Consider the following 22,871-nt stretch of genomic DNA (forward strand, 5'->3'; position numbering starts at 1 on the left):
AGTAAATCAAAGCAACGAAACAACGCTTCTCGCTCCAGTCCTCTAGAAACATATCAACCTTCCTTCCCAAACCCTGTCCAATTGCAGCTCGTCTGGAAGATCATCAGGTTTATTTAGGTCCAAGACTTCTGTTTTGCCCAGTTTACCTTTTAAACCCAGGACTGCAATGCAAATTCCATTTATGGGCTGGAGATGCAGATTTTTTTTTTTTTTTTTTTTTTTTAGAATAAGCTATGCATTGTTCCCTCAGGTTACTTGCTAAAACGGGTGTGACGTAAGGCATGAGTTAAGGGCTGACAACCCTGCTACGCCTCTGGGCATGGAACTCCCAGTGACCTCAGCTGCAATTCAGCAGGAGGAGTAGTTGCAGGGCCAGGATATTTCTGCTCATTTGAAAGATGCAGAATTCTGAAATTAAGCAGAGAAGACCCTTGCCTAGTTGCTATTTACTTGGGAAGTTCCTTGGGAAGGCATTTCAAGGAAGCTACACAAAAGTCCTGCAGCTGCAGAACCGAAGTAAACAGCCATGTGGCTATCTAATTAGCAAATGGTAACACAAACCACAGAAAAATATAGAGGAGAGAGAGGAAATTTACAGTCCCCAGCCAGGAAGCTACTCAATCTTGCGAGCCAAGGGCACCAATAGCTTAAAGGGAAAGAATTTCCCCAGCTTTCCATCCAGATAAGTAAATCCCTGCTGCATGATATTCAAGCCCTGCGGTAAATCTTCAGTCTTCTCCTTGCAAACCCTTACTCACCTTAGCAGCCCCACTGACACCAATAGGACTTCGCAGGCGAGTAGAGATTTAAAGCAAAGGGATCTTTATCAATTTTATCAGATACAAAGTTTCTGCCTCATTTTTAAAAAGGTATCAACAGATGAGATGAATCCTGCAAGACTACCAGATTCCACTGGTATCATCAGAAAGCCGGAAGATTTTAATCCTCTCATCAACTATAAAAGATGTTGGCAAGTTAAGCACATAACCATAAGGAGCCAGCAAAGAATTCATAAGAGATTTTGCCACAAAAGGAAATTATTTTCTTTGGAGGGTGTAAAGCTCCTCAACAAAATCAAAGAAACTCGGCTAAGAAATAACTTCTTTACCATTCGTTAAACACATTTGTTTAAAAAACAAAAAACAAAAACACATACACATACACACCACCCTTGCTGGATATAAAGACTCCACATCCTCATGTGATAGGAGTGGCCAAACTGTGGCACATGAGCCGCACGTGGCTCTTTTATAGTTAAAGTACAGATCGCGGAGCCCCTTATTACCCTCCTCCCTTCTCTGCCCACCAGACTGGGGTGGGGAGTTCGGAGCTTCTGCCCTGCGGCAGGGTGGTGGGGCAGAGAATTCGAGGAGGATCGGGGGTGGGGGAAGGGGGGGGCGGGATCAATAAGTTTGGCCACCCCTCATATGAAAATAAGCCTTTTTTTTTTTTTTTTTTAATTAAATTGAAGTGGTACCAAAATGCTTTCGCATGAATATCCACAAAACCCACATTCGACAGTCAGCAGCCAAGGAAAATGAGGGACAATAAAACCCTGCCCGTGTGCGCACATAGCTGGCATTTCTACTTTATCCTTCTGCAGTACAACAGTTACCCTCAGAATCAAGCATTTCCATTTCATTGAGACACCCCAGTGCCAATGGGCTAGCCACTGGAAGCACTGAATAAGGGATGGGGAGAAGAAGAAACACACATTATATTCGAGAGCTAAGCTTGGAGGTAGGAAAAAAACTGTTTCTGCCCCTGCTATAGGGAGATGAATAGCTTTTTTCTTCAGGGGGAGACTTCATGAGGACATTACAGAGCAATGGGCTCTGATCCACGAGGACAATCAGGAAAGAGGATATTGTCACTTTAAAAAAGGTCTCCTGGAGTGGTCTTCATCTGATCCCAGCCACAGGCACCTGCTGCTGTTTGCGGATCTTGTTGAACAGTTCCATGTACTGAGCCATCGTGTCACCTGGGCCGTAGATGCTGTCATGCTTGTTGCCAAACACGGCTGGGATTCCAGGAGCGTGATTCCCCATGAAGCTTTGCATGAACTCCATTAGCAGGTTCCAGCAGTCGTTGGCTACCACACATGGGCAGTATTCCACCTGGCAACAGAAACAGGAGCACTGAAGCACGGAACAGCAGACAATAACCATGCAGGAGACAATTCGCTCTCCTCCCCTTCCAAAAATATACATATTGACTGGCGGTTTGAACCCGGATACAGAACTCTTTACTCCTTTGGAGACAAAGGGATATACAATTCTCCTCATATAAGCAAACTAAAAGGAGATGTTTATCAAATAAGTGAAGGAGGAAAAAAATTGAACAAGACAGCACCTTGGAAAACATGCAAAGAACTCGCCTTAGTCTTATTTACAAAAGCAATGGGAATGAGGGAAGTAAAAGGTTATCAGAGAGCTGCAGAGGCATCATTATTATTAAGCGACCCAAGTACTTGAGGGGCTAGATGGCACAGCAGAGGTTAATGCACTAACTTTTCGCCTTTGCAGATCTTGGTTCCATTGCCACTCTGTCTAGGAGGGACTTAGGACTGGAATAACAAGGATGTTGCATGTCAGAAGTGAGGGGGATTGGAAGATTGTGAGAGTATGTAAAAAAGAAAATCCGACAGAGAGCTGCGGACACTTGCTCAGAATATGCTACCAACAGCTGCATTTTCACCAGGCATTAAATTCACCTATTTAAAAAGCAAAACCATCCTCACAAGCTGGCAAGAATGATTACCTACAACTGGGGATCTGATAATTATATCCTCTCCTCTGCATGCTGATGAATCTCACGATTCACCAAACCCAGCTTGCCTTACTCTACAGGGGTGGGGTGAGGGCGTTGCTTGTAAGCAGGATTAAGACCAGACATGTACTTTGGGAAACCTATTTAATTAAAACCAAGACAGGCAGCTCAAATTGGGTCCCAAACACAAGTTTAGCATAAAGCAAGCTTCTGCTAAAGCAAAGATCAATAGAAATGCTGCTATTGTTATAGCAACTATGTTTATTCTACTGAAATATAACGACGTTATTACTTCATCTCTCTGTCTATTGACTAGGAATGTTGAAATGCATGTTTAGATATGTCCAATGAGGTTATTAATCAAATATTTGTAAAACAGGGTTTAAAAGTATTTAGAAAAAGAGACAAAAATCTGGCTCCCCTTTTCCACTGCATCCAAAACAAAACTACTCATCTTCACTTTCAGAGGCCACTTCATAGCTTAGCACAGCCCCATCTACTATTCTCATACACTACTGAGCCTTCAACACATGCCTCTATTCTGCTAATGATGCCAGCCGTTATTATCCATCAGTCCTATTTTTCCCCTCAGACACCTTTGTACTTTTCCCCACATCATTTCAGACACACTAGAAGATCTCCCCATGAAAAATCGGCAAAGCCAATGCATCATCCTTCTAACCTGCCTCTGCTGTGATGCCTACAATGTACCCGACAGTATTTAGGAAGCTGCTGTGCTACAACTGATGCTCATTAAGACCCTAATCATGCTCCCTCTGTCTAACAGTGAGTATAAGTTGTCTGTTGGCATATACTTACACTCTGATCCTGCATTGTAAGCTCTTTGGGGCTGAGAACATCAAGTGTATGTACCTATAAGAATGGGGCCCTGATCTCTGACACTTATCACAAAACCATTATCACTCACCTCCCCCCCCCCCCATTTCAGTGGGAACAGTTTTGTTTAAACAAAGAAACATTCCCCCTACACACTGCAGTTGTGTGCAACTGACCTGTCCATTTCCATATTTCGCTAAAGCAGGGAAGTGTTTGGGGGGGGATGGGAAGGAAAGGCAAAACCCACAATGACTTGCCTGAGTGAGTCTATGGGAGAACCACAAATAAACCACAGACATCCTAACTGCTAGTTCTGTGCCTTAATCACATCATGCCCCTGAAAGGCCCTGATCCTGCCAACTCATACGCACATGCTTAAATTTTAAGCATGAGGGCAGCAAATGCTGAACTTTTTCCAGGATCGGGGCCCTAAGTTTTCCTGACTTTGGTTGTAAGTAACCATCCTTTACTAGAACTACAGAAAAATGAAAATCTATATAGGGATTTAGGCCCTGATCCAGCAAAGCACTTATGCACCAGCTTAACTTAATGAAGTCATTGAGACAGAAGTACGTGCTTGAGTGCTTTGCTGACTCAGGGCCTTATACAAGGCTCACACTGAGCTGGTTGAGTCCTTGTCTGTTGTGCATTTCATCACATCAAGGAACAAACAGCCTTACCTCCACAGATATTCCCCGGGCACTGGGCCCCATGGTAACAGTGCCAACCTTCACCAAGAAGTCACAGTACTGGTACCGTGTGCCCCGGCTCTCTATCTTGTTCGCCTTGGCATTTTGGAAGAAGCCTTTCAGTTTCACCATCAGGACGTCAAAATTGGCATCTGCTATGAGGCAGGGGCCATTTTCAAAGAGAGCGAAACAGCTGAGGGGGTATTCAGAGTTATGCATCACATACATCAGCTTGCCAGCCTGCCCTGGAACAAGAACAATGGTATTTTAGCTGTAAAAATGTTGCTTCTCCCCTCTTACATGCTTTCAAGAAGAAACATCTGTTCGCTTTTCCTTTGTCCTTGTCAATTTTATTTCAGGATTTCGATATTACTCATGCATGTTTAATGTTATTTTGGACGCGAGATGATTTAAAAACAAAACAAAAAGAAAATCTCACACAGCTACATTAACTGTATTAACTCATTTCTGCCATTCCACAGCATGTCCTGATCTCTGTATTTCCTGTGCCCACTGAGACGTATGAGCCAAAAACTCAAATTTACAAACGTATTTTGCACTGATTATTTGAGAAAGCCATCAGACTGCTAACTTTGTCACTGTATCTCCATTAACCAATTCACTCACACGTCAGCTTGGGAAATGGGATATTTTCCTGGGGAAGGGAGATGGGAACTGCCGACTGAACTGAAGGTATTTAATGTCTAATAAAGAGAGCATGTACACTGGATGCCCTCTGCCCTTTGTAAAAAGAAGCCCAACTCTAACAAATTTAATATTTGGAGCCAGGTTTTCTTCCATTTTCAGCAACTTTACTCTTTAAAAGGGGCACTGTCAACTCATTTTTGGACCAAAATTTAGGTACTGGGGAAAAACCTTAGAACCTTCCCACAACCATCGCTTCTACAAAACTTAAGAAAAACAGGAACGTTTCCATTTTGGTTTTATAATCCCAGTGGAAGCATATTTTAGACAAATAACCCCTGCTCCACTCATGCCATAGACACAACCAAAAACCTGCAGCACTGAAACAGAAACTGACTTATAGACAGAAGTGACATTGATTTACACTGTCCAAGATGAAAGAAAGGCAAAATGTAAAGAAAGAGCATGGACAGTGATGAGTACCTTGGATTTCTAGTACTCTTTCTGCTTTAACAACCTAGGGGCCAGATTGCTAACGAGCAGTTATATGAACAATGGTAGTGACGTCAATGGGATTACCTGCATAAGTAATTCCTCACACACGTAAGGGGGTTCCAATGTGGTGCAAAGGCATTATAAATAACACAGGGCTAGACTGTGACTTAGACATACTCCCATGCAAGAGATTTAGAGGAAATAAAGAATCCCTTTGCCCATCTAGGTCTTAGGTCTGGGCACCTGCTTACTGTCCTTGTCCAGCCCTGGAGCAGGTGTACAGGGGGAAATGGGGTGAGTCTTGTCTCAACTCTCATTCTGGCCAGCACAGCTAAGCTGGGGGGGGTGGGGAGGGGCTATGTTGCATGGCCTGGTATCATAATTGGCGCTAGTACAGGCCAGCAGCCAATCACTACCAGCACATTCCAGAGTGAGAAGGCAATAACAAGGGGAACTGTGACACACATGAGAGAATCACAGTGACTCTGTGCAGGGGAACCTGTGCACTCCCGCTGAGCTCCACTGAAGTCTATCTGGGTGCAGGGATGTGTCCAGGTGTGGTCAGTCACTGACTCAGGGCCCAACATGCTTTCTGCCCACGGCACGTGTTTAGAAAATACACACATCCTGAAGATTTAGGGATCTACTCTAATTCCGATACATGAGAATTTACACACACTGTTGCTATTAAATGCTGTGGCTCTATAAGGCTAGAAGGGACCAACCAAATCATCCTATCTGACCACCTGTTTATCACAGGCCACCAACACCACCTGCACTCCAAATCCAACAACCAGAATTAGACTCTTAATGGGAGCTTGATGCAAGAATATGCCTTACCACATCGCCTTTACTTTGTTGTGAAGGGAAGTTCTTTTTTTTAAAATATAGGTGACAAAGGAAAAATACCTCAACTATATCTTAGATCACTGTTGATTCGCTAACCAATAAAGCATACCATCAGCAGAAAGCTCTTTTGGGTATTCAAGGAAAATGTATTCTTTATAACTGGTTTACATGGGGCTTTAGAACTAGGAGCTATGAAACTGTGCAGCAGCCTATATTAAGAACTAGCTCTTTAGCAGATTTCTGCAGACAAGACTCCCCTCCATGTAAATCACCCAAATCAAACTTCTGTTACTTTTCTTATATGCAAATAGCTTGGAAGTGATCAGCAAAATCCAACAGCAGGGCCACGTTGCAAGAAGTACCTTGAGCCACAGAGCCCGGTCTTAACAGAGAACGCTGCATAGGCAACAGTGAAGCCAGGCAAATTCACAGACCAGACAGAAGCACGGATGCACAGGCTCGCTGCTGACCTCTAGAGATACAGCTCTGCTATAAGTAACACTATGAGGTGCAACTAGTTCCTTGAGTCACTTTTTTTAGCACTCTGTAATCCACATGCTCAGTCAGATAGTCTTGAAAAAAATCACTGTGCATCATGAGGAACCAGGGCAGGGTTCAGGGTCTAAATCTGAAGCTGTTTAAGAAAGTGTTTCTGGAGATACAGCCCCCGCTCCCCTTTAAAAGAGTCACAACACCATTCTATGGTCTTCCTAGGAAAACAAGGGAAATTCACTATCTAAAATCCTTGTTAACAGTTAAGGTTGACTAGCATTTCCTTGTACCCTTTCAGAATAACAGGCAGAAGGACAGATTACTACAGTGTCTGTAATGGTGAGTTTGGGGCTTCACTCAAACAGGGAAAACTGGTGTATACCATAACTCTGTACTTCCTGGTTTTCAGCAGTTTAAGTACAGGTGCATTCAACTTTCTGGAAGGTACAAGGCACCACAGATCCATCTTAACTCTGTGTTAAAGCTTTTGGGAGGGTGAATAATCATCTTATTTATGGAACATCTTTCCTCCAAAGACCACCAAGTGTTTTACTACCAGCAATCAAGGCACCCAACCCCACGTGAGGTAGGTCAGTGTTGTTGTTTACATTTTACACATAGGGAAAAAGGCACAGTGATTAGCAACAACTTGCCCAGGGACACACAATGAATGTGTGGCAGATCTGAGAACAAAACCCAGGCACATCTGGCCCCTATTTTACTTTTCTTCCCTACAGCTACCACAAAGTCATTTTGGTAGTGACACCCTGGACAGAATCGCTGGAGAAAAGAAGAAGAAAAAGCCATCAGTGAGATGGAGACTCAACCTCAGAGCTGGCGCTGCCAGCTTCCTTGCCAGAAAATAAATGAGCAATTATTTCCTGTGAAATGAAGTGAAATGCAGACCTTGGTTGCCCATGGTGGAGGCAGCGGTATGGTAGGTCTCACAATCCACACAAAACGTTCCTTGTTTCTCTGCTCCCAGCAGCTCCAATTTCCTTGTTAGGATTTCGACGGTTTGCTGGACGCTCTTCCCCTCCGCCACAGGCATCTGAGACACACTGTCATATTAAAAAAGGGAAGCGACAGAAAAGATTCAGTCACTGCATACATAGATATATGTTAACCAAATTCAGCCAGTCAAGGTACTTAGGAAGTCTAGAATAGAGATTAGAAGCCAACATACATGATAGTTATCTGATCTGTAGAGTACTTAGATGCTTCCCTCGTACACTTTAAGGCCAGAAGAGACCACTGCGACAGTCTAGTCTGACCTCCTGAACAACACAGGGCAGAGAATTTTACCCAGTATTTTTTCTATCAAATGCATAAACTTCTATTTGAGCTCTAGCATGGCTTTTAGAAAGACATCCAGCCATTAAAGAGATACGTCAGGATCAGGATTTGAACCCACAGCGATGTTAGAACACCCAGGACAAGACCTGCTGGACCACTCAGCCATCCCAGCACAGCTGTGACAGGGATTTAAGAACACCCTAAGGCAGGCGGAGTAAATGTAACAGGCATCGGCATTGCACAACGTACCAAAGCAGTGCGTGCTGGCCCAGTGCCAGGGCAGATGGACACTGCAAAGAGAATTTTCCTTGTCACCCTAGACCAGTCTAAAACAAGCGTCACACAGAAGAATCCTGCGCATTTTGTTTTACACGAGGTTTTTGCTGGTGCACTGGAAGCTCCGGATAAGCAAAGGGAACGTTTGATTACAGACGTCCTCAGAGCTCGCCTATTTCCCCCTCGAGCAGTACAAAGCCTTTATTTACCTCCTGTTTTTAAACACACGTCCTCCATGCCCCTCACCTCCCTTGCCCTTACATTGCCACCGCCGAATGGACAGCGCTTGGGGCTCACAGAGCCCCCGGCTAGATGGCTGTGGGAACACCACCCAATCCCTTCTTTGCATTCGCTCAGCAGCAGCTTCTCTCTCTGCCAACACCCGCTCCGAAACAGGGTCGGGGCTCGCCCAGCCTCGTGTGTCGGAACGACCGAGGGGGTGCAGCGCCGGCGGGTGCTGGCTGAGCAGCAAGACACCTCAAACCCCAGCCAGGCTGCAGGCGCGGGCCCGGCGCGCTCCCAGCCGGCATCAGTGCAGGCGGAGAGAGCCCGGGGCAGAGCAGAGCAGCGAACGGCCGTCCCTCCCAGAGCGGCGGGGCTGAGGGGTCCGGCGGTAGGCGATGCTTCCCCTGCGGAGGCTAGCTGAGGTCCTCGCCCCTCTGCCCGCGGCCCGGCCCAGCGCCCGCACGCCCCCAGCAGCACCTACCCTGCTGGAGCAGAGCTGCTCGCGGAAGACACGCGCCAGCCTACAACCATCGTGCAGTCACCTTAATTGCAAGGAAATAAAGACCCCCCCCCCCTTACACACACACACACACCAAACAGGGCCCCTTTTAAGCCACGCAACATAGAAAGTCCCACCAGGTGACGCCCATGCTTCTTGCAGTCTGCACGTGGGGCTGGATCCGTCCCGGTGGAGGAGGAGGAGGAGGAGGATCAGCTGATTCTATGTGCAATATATTTGCAGCAGTGACTCGCACGGGTCTCTCTCCTGGGAGGAAGGAAGCAGCCTGGCTTCTCCCTGCCCTATCCCAGTGAACAGCAGCCCGCAGGAAATGATGTCAGCAGAAGAGTTTCAGGAGGGGAAGCCGGGAGTCCCTCCCCGCCAGCCAGCCGCCTGCTGTCACAGCACCGGGCGTGCTGGGCAGTCGCGCTGCTATGCGGACCCGTGGCTCAAACCTGTGAGCAGCAGCTGGCAATACACAAACGCCGGAGGGGGGCGGATTAAAATCAGGTTTTAAAGAGCCCAGGGGCACGTTATTACCAGCGATGCTAAAGACTGTAAACGAATTCCCGTGCAGAGCTGGTGTGTGTGTGTGCGCTGCTCCTGCTCGATATCCCCCAGCAGTGGCTGTCAATCTTCCCAGGCTACTGTGCCCCTTCCAGGAGTCGGATTGGTCTCGGGGACCCCCAAGTCTCACCTCACTTAAAAACAACTGGCGTGCAAACTCAGACACAGACGTAGCAGAGTGTCACCGCGCGCTGTGAATGGGCGATGGCTTGCTCTCCCATCGTTACCATGCAGTTATCAAATACATCAGTTGGAATATAAACATCGTACTTACGTTTCAGGCTGTCCTACATAGAGCAGCATAAACAAGTCACGCTCTGGATGAACGCTGAGTGTGTACTGACTTCGCCGGTGCTTTGTATGTAGCCTGTTGTTAACCTAGGCAAACAGCTGGACGAGCTGATGTGCCCCCAGGGAGACGTACCCCTGGCTGAGAACCACCGATTGCGAGTAGACATGCTTGGCACAGGACTGCAGAACCAGAGCCACGGTTCTTAGACGAGCAGGTGTCAATGCTCCCCAGCGTCCCAGCAGAAAAACACAGGCGGGAATTGACAAACGCCATAGGGGGACACACTGCAACATCCTTCATCGTGCAGAGGGCACCGTTTGGGAGGGGCGGCTCTTCTAGAGAATTATTTGGCCCAGTGACCGACATCCCCTGCCCCTCCACCAATCTCTTCCAGCCTAATGCATCTCCATGGAGTTAACAGGCGGGTCACCTCAGTCAGTCCTTCTCCTCTTTCTGCGGCGCTGAAAGCTGGGCTCGCTCTCCGTAGGGTGAAGGGCTCTGCAGAGAATGAAGGCCCTGCCCGAAGGGGAGGTTCCTGGAAGGCACAGGAAAAAATGGGACGGCTGCGCCTTTAAGAGCCGAGCCTTGCGACAGGGCGGATTCTATACTGTTGCCAGTTTTGGAACGTCAGGCGTCGCAACGTCACGCGAAGGCGCATGCGCTTTGGTGTCCCTTTCCGTTCTCTAGCCCGCCTGGCAGCAGCACCAGCGCAGCGTAGCGAAGTGCACGTTCTCCGTCCCGGTCCGCTCCCGCTGTCTTTCCCACGCCTATGCCCAGCCCCCACAGGCAGCTAGACACGTGCGCTTCCTGCGCCAGCTGCGGCCTGGGCGATCAACATGCCTAAGGTCAAGCGGCGGAGGGGCGCAGGGGAGGCGGCCAGGAACGTCTCCCTGGCCGAGCAGATCATCCAAGGGGACTCGGTGAGGCCCACCACGCGGGTGAAGAGGCGCGGCAGAGAGGGGCAGCATGGCGGTGGGGAGCAGCAGGACCAGTACGTGGATGAGAAGCTGTCTCGGAGGATCCTGGAGCAGGCTCGGATCCAACAGGAGGAGCTGGAGGCCGAGCACTGCCCTGGCAAAGGAACCGAGCCTAGGAAGGAGAAGACCACGGTGCTGGGTGAGTGGGGACGGACTAGAAGGGGACTGAGCACGCAGGAGGTGGTGGGGCGGGGTGGGGGTGAGCTGGGCTGGTTCTCCAGCCTTTGCTTGGAGTGAACTCCCCTCCGTGTTGAAGTGCAGAGCAGAGCTAGCTTTGGGGGTGCTCTGTCACTTATTAATGAGCCTGATCTCTGCTTTCTGTCAGTTTCAGGTGGGTGGGGACAACTGAGCCCCCCACCCTGTCTGCTTCCCTTTTGTATAGCAAGTTTGATGGGGAAGAGAATAGCCCTGGCTAGATTCTCATGGGAGTGGGGAAGGTAACTAACAGCCTGATTTCTCCCTCCTCTCTCTGAGGGCCCAAACTGGGGCCTAGGTAGATAGCACATGCCTATCTTTCCCTGTTTTCCCCAAGAAAATCCCAGGAGGCTTCAGGAAGTGGTACTGGCAGTTCAGGACATGGCAGTGCTCACCATAAATCCGTTTTAAACAGTGTGGGATCTGAAACTGCTTTTAACTCTCTTTAATCCATGAAGCGTCAAGTTGGCAGTGTAAGTTTTAAGTGCACTGCTGTGCTCCAACCTTACTGGTAGACCACTATAGTTCATTAGACGATTGGCAGAGGATAAGCAAGTTTTGGGCCCTGGCTGGAAATTCGGACTGCCCCTTTCCGCTGGACTGCTGCTGGAAATCTCTGGTGCCCCTTTCTCTAGCGGATGTTGGGCTACTGTGAGACAGGGGCTTCTGCAAATCACCTCACTAGCCCCACAGTGTCAGAGAGGAAAGGGTTGGAGATCATAGTGAGGCCAGCTAAGGGGATTGCGCTCGTTCAGCTGCATCTTGGCAAGCAAGTTGCCCCCTGATTTGTCCAACCTTAACTGTGTCTGGTTTATTTCAGGGTCTGGATCACATGGTGGGGATTCTGACGCAGAGGATGAGGAGTGGCCCACGCTGGAGAAGGCTGCATCCCTGGGAAAGGGGGAGTACTGTGAGGAGGTGACGGTGAACCCCGAGGACGAGCGAGCCATTGAAATGTTCATGAACAAGAATCCGCCGCTAAGGTAGGAAACAAACCCCTGAGCCAGCAGATACAAGCTAAATGTTTCCGTACTGTGGGCAGCTTCTCCTGCAGCCCTGCACTCATGTAGCGTTAAAGTTCAGAACAGCACGTGGAAGAGGGTAACTGACCGCTTAGCGGGGTTGGTTCAAGCTCTGTCACCCTTCTCCAGCTGAGGAGAGTGAGGCGTAGAGGTGAATTGTCTTGCCCAGCTCATAAAGCAAGGCTGAGGCAGAGCGAGGAATAGAAGCCAGGAGTCCTGTGCTCCAAGCAGTCGATAATGCTTCATTTCCTCTAAATGACACGTGCATGGAGCCATATGTAGTAATGCCTAGAGGCCCCAGCTGAGATCAGGATTCCCTTTGTGATTGGTGCTGTGCCCATGCGCGGTAAGACAGTCTGTACCCTATAGAGATAAGCACCATACATAGACAAGGCAGAAAGGATGGGAGAGGAAACAGAGGCACAAAAAGGGGAAGTGACTTTCCAAGGTCACCCAGCAGCTCAGTGGCAGAGCAGGCTGTGGAACTCAAGTCTGCTGAGTCCTATTGCAGTTCCCAGTCCCCTAGGCCCTGCTGCCTTTACAGGTTGGTTTGCCAAAGAATAGGCTGATACCGTCCTAAGACCAGATCCCAGCTCTACGTCGTTTCCTTCCCCTGTGTCTGCTAGGCTCACTCTAGCCGATATCATCATGGAGAAGATCACGGAGAAGCAGACGGAGGTGGAGACAGTGATGTCGGAAATATCGGGCCATCCCATGCCTCAGCTGGACCCCCGGGTGCTGGAGGTCTACAAGGGTGTCAGAGAAGTATGAGCAATAGCATTTATAGCAGCATTCAGCTTCAAAACGCCATACCTCTATGAGGACGTAGCTCAAACTGAACCCAGGTTCTTGAGCAGCCACTATTTTAAATGACTGTGGCTTGTGTCTCTATCCTTGGGGCTTGTGCTGAAAAATATCTTCACCCACTGCTGCTGTGCAGCCATCTCTGGGGGGGAGGACGGACATGGCAGTTGTTACTGTATAGCAATGTTGTGTCGCGCTCTGAAGAGGGGAACGCAGGCAGGGTGCCGCAGAGTGATCCACATGGCATTAGTAATGGTACTCAACAGTTCTGGCTCCCAGGTCCCTGTTTGTACTACTAGGCCACACTCCATGTACTTCTTGTTTTAAAGGTGCTGTCCAAATACAGGAGTGGCAAACTCCCCAAAGCATTTAAGATCATCCCAGCACTGTCGAATTGGGAGCAGATCCTTTACGTCACAGCGCCAGAAACATGGACTGCAGCTGCCATGTATCAGGCAACTAGGTATGATTATAAATCACTGTGGCTTTACTGACAGTAACTTACTGATTTTGGGTTTTACTGTGTACCTTCCATGAACTCACACCATGTCGCTGAAATCCAAACCAACCTCTTGCTGTCAGCACAGCTGAACCATGGAGGATGCAAGCCACTTGCCACCTCAGGAATCCCATGCCAATGCTGTAGATCTGGCATTTCATGGATGCTAGATTGACTCCATCCTGATGCAGTGCATGGTGATTCCCTGCAGTGTATTCTCCATGGCTGTATCCACTGGTCAGAATCCTGCCCTCTAACTTGGTGCTCATCCTGTCTGCAGGAGAACTTCAGCCTGTGACACTGGAAGCCTCCACAGCTGGAAGCGTGTCTGGTTTCAATGTTACAGGTTCACATGCCAAACTATAAAATGTTTTTTTACTCAGGGCTCTAACACAGACGCAATGCACAATCTTCTTGTCAGACAAGGGAGTATAGGACTTTAGTCTCTGATGCAGTAGCTGGAGTCTAATCTAGTAGCCGGGATACCAGTTTTTAAAAAGCAGCTGTTTAGTCTCTTCATTGATTCCCCTGGACTCTGATACTAAGCCCAACAGGTAACGCAGAGCGCCACGCACTTCTGTAGCACTTCTCTCTCCAGATCTCCAAGCCCGCTAGCTGAGCCTCAGGGCCTTACCCCTCTTCTGAAGGTAGGCATATGGTTCCTGTTCTATAAATCAGGCACAGGGGATCAGTTCACCATGCGAGTGAGTGGCAGAACCCAGACATCCTGACTCCTCATTCTCTCTACCCTCACCCCTCGGCCACACCAATCCAGCGTGGATTTCAGCAGAGCGTGTGCGCACACAAACGCTTGTTGGGCTTCTCCTACGGAAGCTTCAAACACCGGGTAATAAAACAACCAACAGCAAACTAGGACGTGCGTGGTGGGAGAGAGAGACCCTCAGATAGGAATATTAGACACTGCTTCATACTTGACTTCAGTGGTGCAGCTGAGAAGGGGGCTGAAACTTTAGTTCAGTTTCCCACTCCATCATTCCTTCTAGGATCTTTTCATCCAACCTGAAGGAGAGGATGGCCCAGCGCTTCTATAATTTGGTGCTGCTTCCTCGAGTGAGGGATGACATCGCCGAGTACAAGCGCCTCAATTTCCACCTCTACATGGCTTTGAAGAAGGCTTTGTTCAAGCCGGGAGCCTGGTTCAAAGGTAAGAAGAAACCATGTTGCAGTAAGAGGAGGGTGGGTATGTCTTCCAGGGCATTGACTGAGTGGGGTCAGGCACAGGCTGGGTTGTATACGTGTTCCTTGTTTCACAGCTATGTTAGGAGTTGTTTTCTGGAGGAAGTGGGTGGAGGACTCGGTTATCTACTTGCTCTTTGGCCTTCTAGCAGCGGCACTTTTAACCTTTCATTTTGCATGGTGAACTTCTTTCGTGTACACAGCCACCCCTAAACGCTCTCTGAAGAGGAACAGCACAGACAAGGAGGAATGCTGAAACAATGAGAGAAAACCAAGGGAGGTGCAGAAACCCTCTTGGATGACTGATTCCCTGTATCCATTTATGTGTGCTATCCATTGATGAGGTTGGCACTAGATGAATGGCAGGAACAAGAGAGAGAGTGCAGCACATCCTGCGATTCCTGCAACATTTTGCTCCGCTATGTTGCTCGTGTCAGATGTTGGGTGCCCAGAGATGAGGCGTGGATGTCCTTCTGGGGAGTGCATTCTCTCAGGCTGGGCGTGCAGGGAGATGGGAATGCGTGAGGCAGGGGTCAATCAGCTGGGACGGGTCAGGCTCCAAGCCCTGTAGGTCCAGCCGTACTGCGTTAAGAGCACGGTTGTCCAACTCTCTTCCCTCTCCCTCCCAGGGATCCTGATCCCCCTGTGCGAGTCGGGGACCTGCACGCTGCGGGAAGCCGTCATCATAGGGAGCATTCTTGCCAAGTGCTCAATCCCCGTCCTTCACTCCAGGTAATGTGGGGGTGAGGAGGGCTGGGCTGGTGTCCCAGGGGAAGGATTGGGAGGGAATATTCTCCCATTTCCTCCCCCAGCAATGTCATGGATCTGCCAGAAAGCCTCTCTGGCATTTCACAGAGCTAGGAAAGATCTGCAAGGTCCCACCTACTCCAGCACAAGGCTGGTCCCCTGCAGTGTGTTCCAGGGCTGTGTCCAGTCCCAAGCAACAGGGCGTCCATCACTTCCCAGGGGAGACTGCTCCCCATTCCAATCTCTCTTCCCCCCTGGGAAGCTTGGCCAAGAGGCACCGGTTCAGCCACAGCTACACGTTGCAGGTAGCTGGGAGTTTCCTAGCCCAGCAGCTCAGTATTAGCAGGTGGGCTGTGTCCCTGCTGGGTTATCCCACGTACTCCAGTGGCAGTGGAGAGGATTTGGTGCCGTGCAGGATCAGACCCTTACTGCTATTCTTGCTTCTGTCTTCCCAGGGTCTGGAAGCGGGGAGGGAGCTAGCACAGTGGCTGGGCACGTAGGGAGACTGCCAGATGCTAGAGAACAGTCTTGGGCTGGGTACTTGACGTCCCTCCAACTCAGTGGGAACCGACTTACATTTGCAGGGATGGGAGGGAGGAAGGTGCTGCCCGGTCTGCGAGTGCCCTCATGGGCGCCGATGTGCCATGGTCGCTCCAGCCTTTCCCAAAGGACTAGGAAAGCAGTGGTGGTCACCAGCCTTCAATCCCGGGCCCTAGAATAGAGGTGGCGGGGAAGTTTTAAGGTTGCATGGGAAAGAGCAATGGTCAGAGACTCCAGAAACAAACCTGCTCTGAACTGAAGATGCCACAGGTGCAGGGTGCTTATTGGAAGGTGCCCAGACCCGCCCCCTGCCCAGTCGCGGGTACAGCTCTGCACTTGGCTTGGTGTGTGACCGACAAGCACCTGCCCCGTGTCTTCCCTGTCTTCCTCCCCACACGCTTTGACCCTGCTCTCCCCCCTGCAGCGCGGCCATGCTGAAGATTGCCGAGATGGAGTACAGCGGCGCCAGCAGCATCTTCCTGCGCCTCCTCATCGACAAGAAGTACGCCCTGCCCTTCCGTGTGGTGGACGCCCTAGTCTTCCACTTCCTGGCCTTCCTGACCGACCGGCGCACCTTGCCGGTGCTGTGGCACCAGTGCCTCCTGACCTTCGCCCAGCGCTACAAGGAGGATCTGTCCTCGGAGCAGAAGGAGTCCCTGCTGGAGCTGCTCAAGTTCCACTGCCACCCACAGATCTCCATGGAGATCCGGAGAGAGCTGGTGAACTCCAAGTCTCGGGACGTGGAAGGGCTGCAGCCGGTGGCGATGGAGTGAGACAGGGAGAGAGGAGTGGGGACTGCAGGGACCAGGGGATTCTTTCCATCAGTGAGAAGCTGCAGCCCAGCGTTTGTCTGACGGCTCATCACTTGAGGGGGACTCTGCACCACTGCTGCCTTCTTCACTGGACGAGGATGAGGGGCTCAGCTGGTGAGCTCTACCCTCCGATGGAACCAAGCAAGCGTGTGTCCATCACTGAGATCCCTAGACTCCTTCCCTGTAGCCCAGGGTGGGAGCAGGCTGTGCTCTTCACCTGGACCTTCCTTGGGAGTTAAACTCTGCAGTAGTGGAAGCTGCCTCAGATCAGAGCATGTTCTTAGTGGCCTGACACCATCTCTGGTGTCTCTGGGAGGGTGAAGAGCGCTGGGCTGCTCCTGTGTCTGAGAATAAAATCTTTCCCCAGGACAATTGGCGCGTGCTCTAGTGTCTGCTGGAATTGAAAGGGATGCAGTCACTCACTGTCCCCTTGAAGTGGCAGCAGCTGCATGTTGCACCAGGTGGCAGGGAGCCAACCTTCCTCCTGGAAGAGGTGGCACGTTCGGCGGTGGTAACTGAGAGTGCCTGTGATCTACCCTGGTCCCAGCTCTGCTCCACCAGCCCCGCTGTCTTGGTGCACGCTAAAGAGCTCTTCCCTCCCTCCCGATGCGCCGAGCCTGCCTTCTGCCACTCATCCCTCATTTCACTGAGGATAAATTTCAAAGGCAGCCCTCGGTTCCCCTGCACAGCAGGGAAGGAAATCGCTCTCTCCCAGCTGCATCTGGGCTGCTGGTTGGTGATGCCCTGGGGAAGGACTGGTGTCTGCGTTTGCAGTTGCAGATGTTTCTGCTCGGTGAGCAGCATCAGTCATTCCCCCGTCCGAGGTGCAGTAGGCGCTGTGCTGCTTCTGCAGCCCCAGGCAAGACGGGAAGAGAAATGCGTCCAAAGGGCGGTTAGCTCCAAGGGAGGCGGATGGAGCAGCAGGTTTGTTTGGCTCCCTCAGGGCAGCCCCTCGCTAGCGTGGAGATTGCTGAACAATTCACAGTGCTGCCATCAATCCGCTCTGTAGCGTTTAGCAGGAAGGGTCACAGGGGAAGGCAGTTACTCTGTAATTACCCAGCTTCACACTGATGCACTCTGGGCTGCTTCCATGAAAGCAGCTCTATCAGAGCAAGGGATTGATAGCAGCCTGCAGCCAGTGGGGGGGGGAGCAGTTCTGCATCTTGGTGAGGAGGCGGCTGGGAATAAGCCTCTGACAGGATGTGATAGTAGCCAGTGCCCTTGAGGATGTCACTTGTCCACACACTGCACATGGTGTAAAGTTGGGGGGTGTGATGATCTCAGCTGAGCCGTGGATCACCCCCTTCTTAAGCCCTAACCATGCCTTGGCCATTTCCCCTCGAGGAGGTGCGCTGATACAGAGGAGGCCAGAACGCCTGTTGGAGCTTTTCCTCTCTCCACCTGTCCAGCTGGAAGTTACTTCTCCCTCCCCCAGCTCCTGTGCAGGGGCAGACGGTGGGACTCGCCTGTTAAATTGATGTTAGCTCCCAGGCTAAAGAAGAGGCCCATAACTCTGACCTGACGCAGCCTTTCAGGGCTCAGTTGTGATGTGCACTGAACGCTCACCTCCCCTCTCCCCCATTCCCTGGATTTCAATTGGCTCCTGAGCCACTGTTAATCCTTTAGAGGCACCTAGTCTCCTTTTCTGCAGTCAGCTCCTTTCAGCTCAGCACGTACTTCAGCTCCCGCAGTGGCAGCCAAGAGAGGAGGTGGAAGGAGACAGACACTTCGCTCTGTACAGTACCTAGCTCACCGAGGCCCGGGCCTGATCCATACTTGGGGCCTGTAGGTACTACTGCGCTACAAATAACTAACAGCAGTTGGACTCACGCCTAGAGAGGAACAAGGGAAGGGGGCTAGTTATTTGAAGAAGACGCCTCCTTGGGTCTGCCCCCTCTCAGTTGCTCTGGAAGATCAGTGAGCGTGAGAGTAAGTCACCCACGCAGCCCTTTCCACACCCACCCATTCTGCTGGAGGCAGCTAAAAGCTGGAGCTTTAAGTGGCTGAGCCGTGGTCCTCAGGCGGCTTATCCCACCTCCTCACCGCCCTGCAAGTTCAGGGCCTAGTCCCCACACGGGCAAAGCCGTGGGCTTGAAGTCAGTGGAGGCTGTGCCTGTGTCAGGCCTTAGTCCTTGCAGGGCAATGGCCTTTCTGACAATTGTACCCACCCACTCCAGCAATGCAGGCAGCTTAGAGCCTGTCCCTTAGCCTGTTCAGCCGGATCATTGTTTAATTGTCCCCTCTCTGCCTAACAGCCACTAAGAGGCTTTCACACCAAGTTGGGGTTCATCTATCTCCGTCTCCCACCAGGTGGCAGAACACAGCAGGCAAACAAAGGGGCTGGCAGAGCTGCTGGCAGAACTGGCCCTATGTCACCACTGCTCTCCCCAATTCCTTGGGTGCCACCCCAGCTGTTGGGAGAGGAGAGATCCTCCCGCTGCCCCCACCTGACTGCGAGAGGTTAGGGTGCAAAAGGGTCAGGACGCCTGGGTTCAATTGCTAACCCCCACTCACGGTGCTAGCAGACTGAGCCTTGTACCGTGGGGGTAAGATCTACCCTGGAGGGAACAGGGAAGCTTCAAAGTGCTAAAGCCCTGGAGACTAAGGTGATGTGGGGATCAGTAGATGCACTGCCAGGCATGCTTGGCCTGCTGTGAGACGTCCCCCCACCACCCCGGGCTGCACTGAAGAACGTGAAACAAGCTTACGAGTCAGTCTGCTTCTGCCCTTGTCTGCAGGGGGAAGGAGTCACCCCCAGGGGGCAGAAGCCAGGCTCCCCATTCCATGGCCTTAGGGGAAGAACAGGATGGCTCAGATGTGTTAAATACCCGAAAGGGTGAAAAAGTTTCTCTTGCTGCTGGAGGGTTTCCTGCAGGCTGGGCTGTTGCCAGGCAGAATGGCAGGGAGGAAGCAAGGTGCTAAGCTGGCTTCTGCCTCAGCCCCACCTCAACCTTTGCTCAGGCAGCTAGAGCCCAAACCCTCCTGCTGTCAGCCAGGATCCCGCAGCGCTCCGTGGAAAGTACAGCCGGCAGCGCCAGGCAGAGCTGCGCAGGGGAGTGTGAGAAAGCAGCTTGGCGAGGTGGCGGCTTTGAAGGGGGGAAATCCCCAAATGCAAAGAGCTTCTGGTACCCACGGCTAAACGACCGTCACTACAGGGAGCAGCTCCGTGCCTGGCGGGGCACCCGTGGCAGTGCCCCAGTCCCAGTGCTCCTGCCCTGTACCCCTTTCTCCAGCATGCTCCCCTCCTATGCACCCTGCTGCACCTCAGTGGAGGGGGGCCCTTCCCCGCCACTCCAGCGACCCCACTTCGCACACCCATGCGCTGCCTGCTGCCTTCCCCACGCAGCACACTTGCTGCTGTCCAGAACTCCAGCCCCCCAACAGTGCTCTCTAGTGCACTTTCCCCTGCAGCTGCTTCTCTAGTCATGCTGATTATTTCGAGGCACCAGTTTCCCTGTGCAGCTAGCTGTCCCACCTACCCTGTGTCACCTGGGCCATGTGTGTCAGTGTTCTGCTTTACTTTGTAACCCACAGTTCCTGTTAAGACTACAGCCTTGTACCCATATTTAATGTGGCTATCACTCCACTTAAAGCTGGGACTCTACTAGCTTTAATTCTTACTTTGGAGCTGCTCAGTCACGCTAGCGTCACAGGAAGATCATACTCTTGCAAAACACTCCCAGCTAGGATTGCTCTATACTAGTGATTCTCCGCTTTTTCCAGGTGGGACCCTCTCTCATGCAACTGGGATTTCCCACTATCATTTAGCAACATGGGAAGGGCAGGGTGGTCTTGCCCCCCCAGACATCTGTTCGCAGCCCTCAGGAAACTCGGGGGGGTTCTGTAAGCGCTGAAAAGTGACTGGCATTACAGGGTTCCATGTTTGTCCAGATCAAGCATTCATCATTGACACGTAAAAAGCTCATTTCCCTCCCTCTGTAATGAAATGCGACAACCTGCAAACTCAGCATGGGATCTGAGAGTCAAGCTGGGCTTCTTCACGTGTTGCCACCAGTCAGAGTTTCTGCACACCACATACTCCCATTCTCTCTCAGTTAGGCCCTCAGTGACATCTGTACAGCCCTTCGCATCAGCAGAAGGGATTGGCCCCACCATTGAAAGGTGGCAGAAAATTCTGCTAGTGATACAGCGGGAGGAGCAGACTTCAGCTCACTCTCCTGTAGCTGTGTTGGCCCTGCAGTTTTAACAGCGATAAAGGTTTCGTTGGCTACTAACACCTGCAACTCGCCTCTGAGATGCAGAAGAAGAGCAGCTGAGGACGAAAGCACCATTTTTAAATCATATTTTCTGATAGAAGATGTAAAATTAGGTAATTTGCCTGGAGCCCATCCACCTTGCACTGGCTGCATGCTTAGTGAGAGCTGCCCCTTTTCCCACACTCCCTGATTTTATCTCCTTCCTTTAAAGAAGTCAGAAGTAGATAAAATGGAGAGAGACTCTAGACTCTCACAGCAGAATTGCCATGCGCTCTCCTTAGCACAGCAAGTTGTATTTGTTGTACTAAAACCATTTGGCAAAGATTCTTCAGAGTCAGTAGATAGTTATAAAGTCTCTGTCTTCTACAGCCTGCCCCCGCCAGACCCAGCTGGCTTGATCCAAGCATACCCTCCCACCCTCCATAAACACTTTTAAATATGTATTTCTACTCTGAGCTCTGTCCCACTTCGAAGGTGACAAGCTGTTCATCCAACTATGTTCACAGAGTTACAGCAGGGGGGGTTCATTTAGCCTCTAACAGGTGCATCAGCAAAGTAAGGTACAGCTCGAAATTTGTCTTCAGCCTGCAAACGCCTGCATGTTCTCAAGGAGCCCAGTTACTGGAGCGCCCAAGTTTTCCTGCATTCTCCCATGTACTCCCACTACGACCTGTTGCTGGGGTTCTGATCACAGGGTACGGGAGTGTCTTTCTCTAATACAGCCTTCCAGTTTAGTTGAGCCACTTCTCCAGTGAGTTTAAGGCTGGTTTATTTTTCATCTTGCCACTGTCCAAACTGTTGCTGCTGCTACTACTGACTGCGCCACCCCACTGAAATCTTGCTCTCCGCTTCCCTCTCACCTGCTTTGGATTCTTCATTCTGGATTCATTCTGCTTCAAGACTTTGTCCACATCCACCCCATCCTCCAGCTTTGTTCTTAATACAACTTATGCTCTGCTCCTCCCCACCTCTTCTTTATATCTTCTCCCATGTGAACCCTATTGACACTTGGCACTTCCTTCCCCCAATGTCCTTCAAGAACAATCCACTTAATGGACACTGACATGGCAAATTAGCCCATAGCTGAGGGACCAATCAAACTGTGGATCCCCTCAGCTGTGGGCTCTCTCTTTCTGAACTAGGTCACCTGCATTTGAGTGGGTTGTAAACTCTGGGCTAGGGATCAGAAAGAAAGAGACAGCTATTATTTTTGCTGCTGTTGGGAGTGTGAGAACCTGGATAGATAGATCTCTTCGTATACAGGAACATGGCCCCCGCAGGCACTCCAAAAATAAGACACTCCAACTCAGTCTTTCAAAGGGGAAACTTTAGACACTTTAACTTTTTTATTTTTTGTAAGTCTTCTATTCCAACATCATATGCTCTCACCTGGTTTCCCAGCACTGAGATTTCTGCGTATGATTATTTCAAACAATTTTATTTTTAAATTAACGCATTTATATATATATCTTTCCTTTTATACAAACAGCCCCCAAACATAAATTCTATCCCCTCCTAACTTGAACAGCTAGCAGAAGTCAGTGGCAGACAGCTTTCCTTTTTGGCAAATCAGGCAAAGCATGATGAGGGGCAGGGATGGAAGTAAAAAGCAGCCTGAGGTTTTTGCACCTGACAAACAAGACTGTTTCCAGTGGCATCCTAGGAAGGAGTGATTCATGTTCCTTTCCCCATTTCCCCCCCTGGAGGGCGACACAGTCAGAGAGTCAGACAGCCCCAGTGTATAGAAGTCAAGGTAAGCAGCAGTGTTCTACCTCCCATCTCAGCAGACATGAGTCCAGCTGGCTTCTGCCTTTTAATAAAATAATAATCTGTAAGAATCTCTCTTATAAAAGCAGCATTCCTTTTAACTTCTTGAAAACTAACAAACAGGAACAACAAAAACAACAAAAGTCTTTTTCAGTCCGTAAGT

General features: G+C 50.3%; 2 protein-coding genes and 1 long non-coding RNA gene across 4 annotated transcripts; 1 reads left to right on the forward strand and 2 right to left on the reverse strand.

Annotated features, from left to right (window-relative positions):
- Positions 1–801: 801 nt before the first annotated feature.
- MED20 (mediator complex subunit 20) lies at positions 802–10,384 on the reverse strand. 2 transcript variants are annotated; one of them, XM_067531924.1, is made up of 4 exons: positions 9,914–10,384; positions 7,683–7,837; positions 4,287–4,540; positions 802–2,117 (listed from the first exon to the last, which is right to left on the reverse strand). In XM_067531924.1, exons 1-4 carry the CDS (start codon positions 9,940–9,942, stop codon positions 1,902–1,904), a joined length of 654 nt encoding a protein of 217 aa, XP_067388025.1. In that variant the 5' UTR covers positions 9,943–10,384; the 3' UTR covers positions 802–1,901. The 2 variants fall into 2 exon arrangements, with proteins under 2 accessions (XP_067388025.1, XP_067388026.1); XM_067531925.1 differs by lacking the exon at positions 9,914–10,384 and adding an exon at positions 9,210–9,759.
- Positions 10,385–10,560: 176 nt separating this feature from the next.
- On the forward strand, positions 10,561–17,096 carry BYSL (bystin like). Its single transcript, XM_067531926.1, has 7 exons — positions 10,561–11,047; positions 11,924–12,086; positions 12,752–12,890; positions 13,259–13,392; positions 14,433–14,593; positions 15,255–15,357; positions 16,337–17,096. Exons 1-7 carry the CDS (start codon positions 10,768–10,770, stop codon positions 16,683–16,685), a joined length of 1,329 nt encoding a protein of 442 aa, XP_067388027.1. The 5' UTR covers positions 10,561–10,767; the 3' UTR covers positions 16,686–17,096.
- On the reverse strand, positions 10,794–21,863 carry LOC137142514 (uncharacterized). The gene is made up of 3 exons (XR_010916953.1): positions 21,802–21,863; positions 15,949–16,084; positions 10,794–11,020 (listed from the first exon to the last, which is right to left on the reverse strand). It is a non-coding gene; the product is annotated as an uncharacterized lncRNA (long non-coding RNA).
- Positions 21,864–22,871: the final 1,008 nt, after the last annotated feature.

Source organism: Emydura macquarii, unplaced genomic scaffold (assembly GCF_026122565.2).
Source record: "Emydura macquarii macquarii isolate MOO-44397 ecotype Brisbane River unplaced genomic scaffold, CSIRO-AGI_Emac_v2 contig_3220, whole genome shotgun sequence".
Lineage (NCBI taxonomy): Eukaryota > Metazoa > Chordata > Testudines > Chelidae > Emydura > Emydura macquarii.

Bases quoted from the DNA above. Each gene is read 5' to 3' on its own strand.
- MED20 (XM_067531924.1), bottom strand. From the start codon at position 9,942: ATGCTGCTCTATGTAGGACAGCCTGAAAC. The intron at 7,838-9,913 runs GTAAGTACGATG...TTAATATGACAG, and splicing joins TATGTAGGACAGCCTGAAAC to TGTGTCTCAGATGCCTGTGG. The intron at 4,541-7,682 runs GTCTGCATTTCA...TTCTTGTTCCAG, and splicing joins CTCCACCATGGGCAACCAAG to GGCAGGCTGGCAAGCTGATG.
- BYSL (XM_067531926.1), top strand. From the start codon at position 10,768: ATGCCTAAGGTCAAGCGGCGGAGGGGCGCAGGGGAGGCGGCCAGGAAC. The intron at 11,048-11,923 runs GTGAGTGGGGAC...GGTTTATTTCAG, and splicing joins GGAGAAGACCACGGTGCTGG to GGTCTGGATCACATGGTGGG. The intron at 14,594-15,254 runs GTAAGAAGAAAC...TCTCCCTCCCAG, and splicing joins GCCGGGAGCCTGGTTCAAAG to GGATCCTGATCCCCCTGTGC.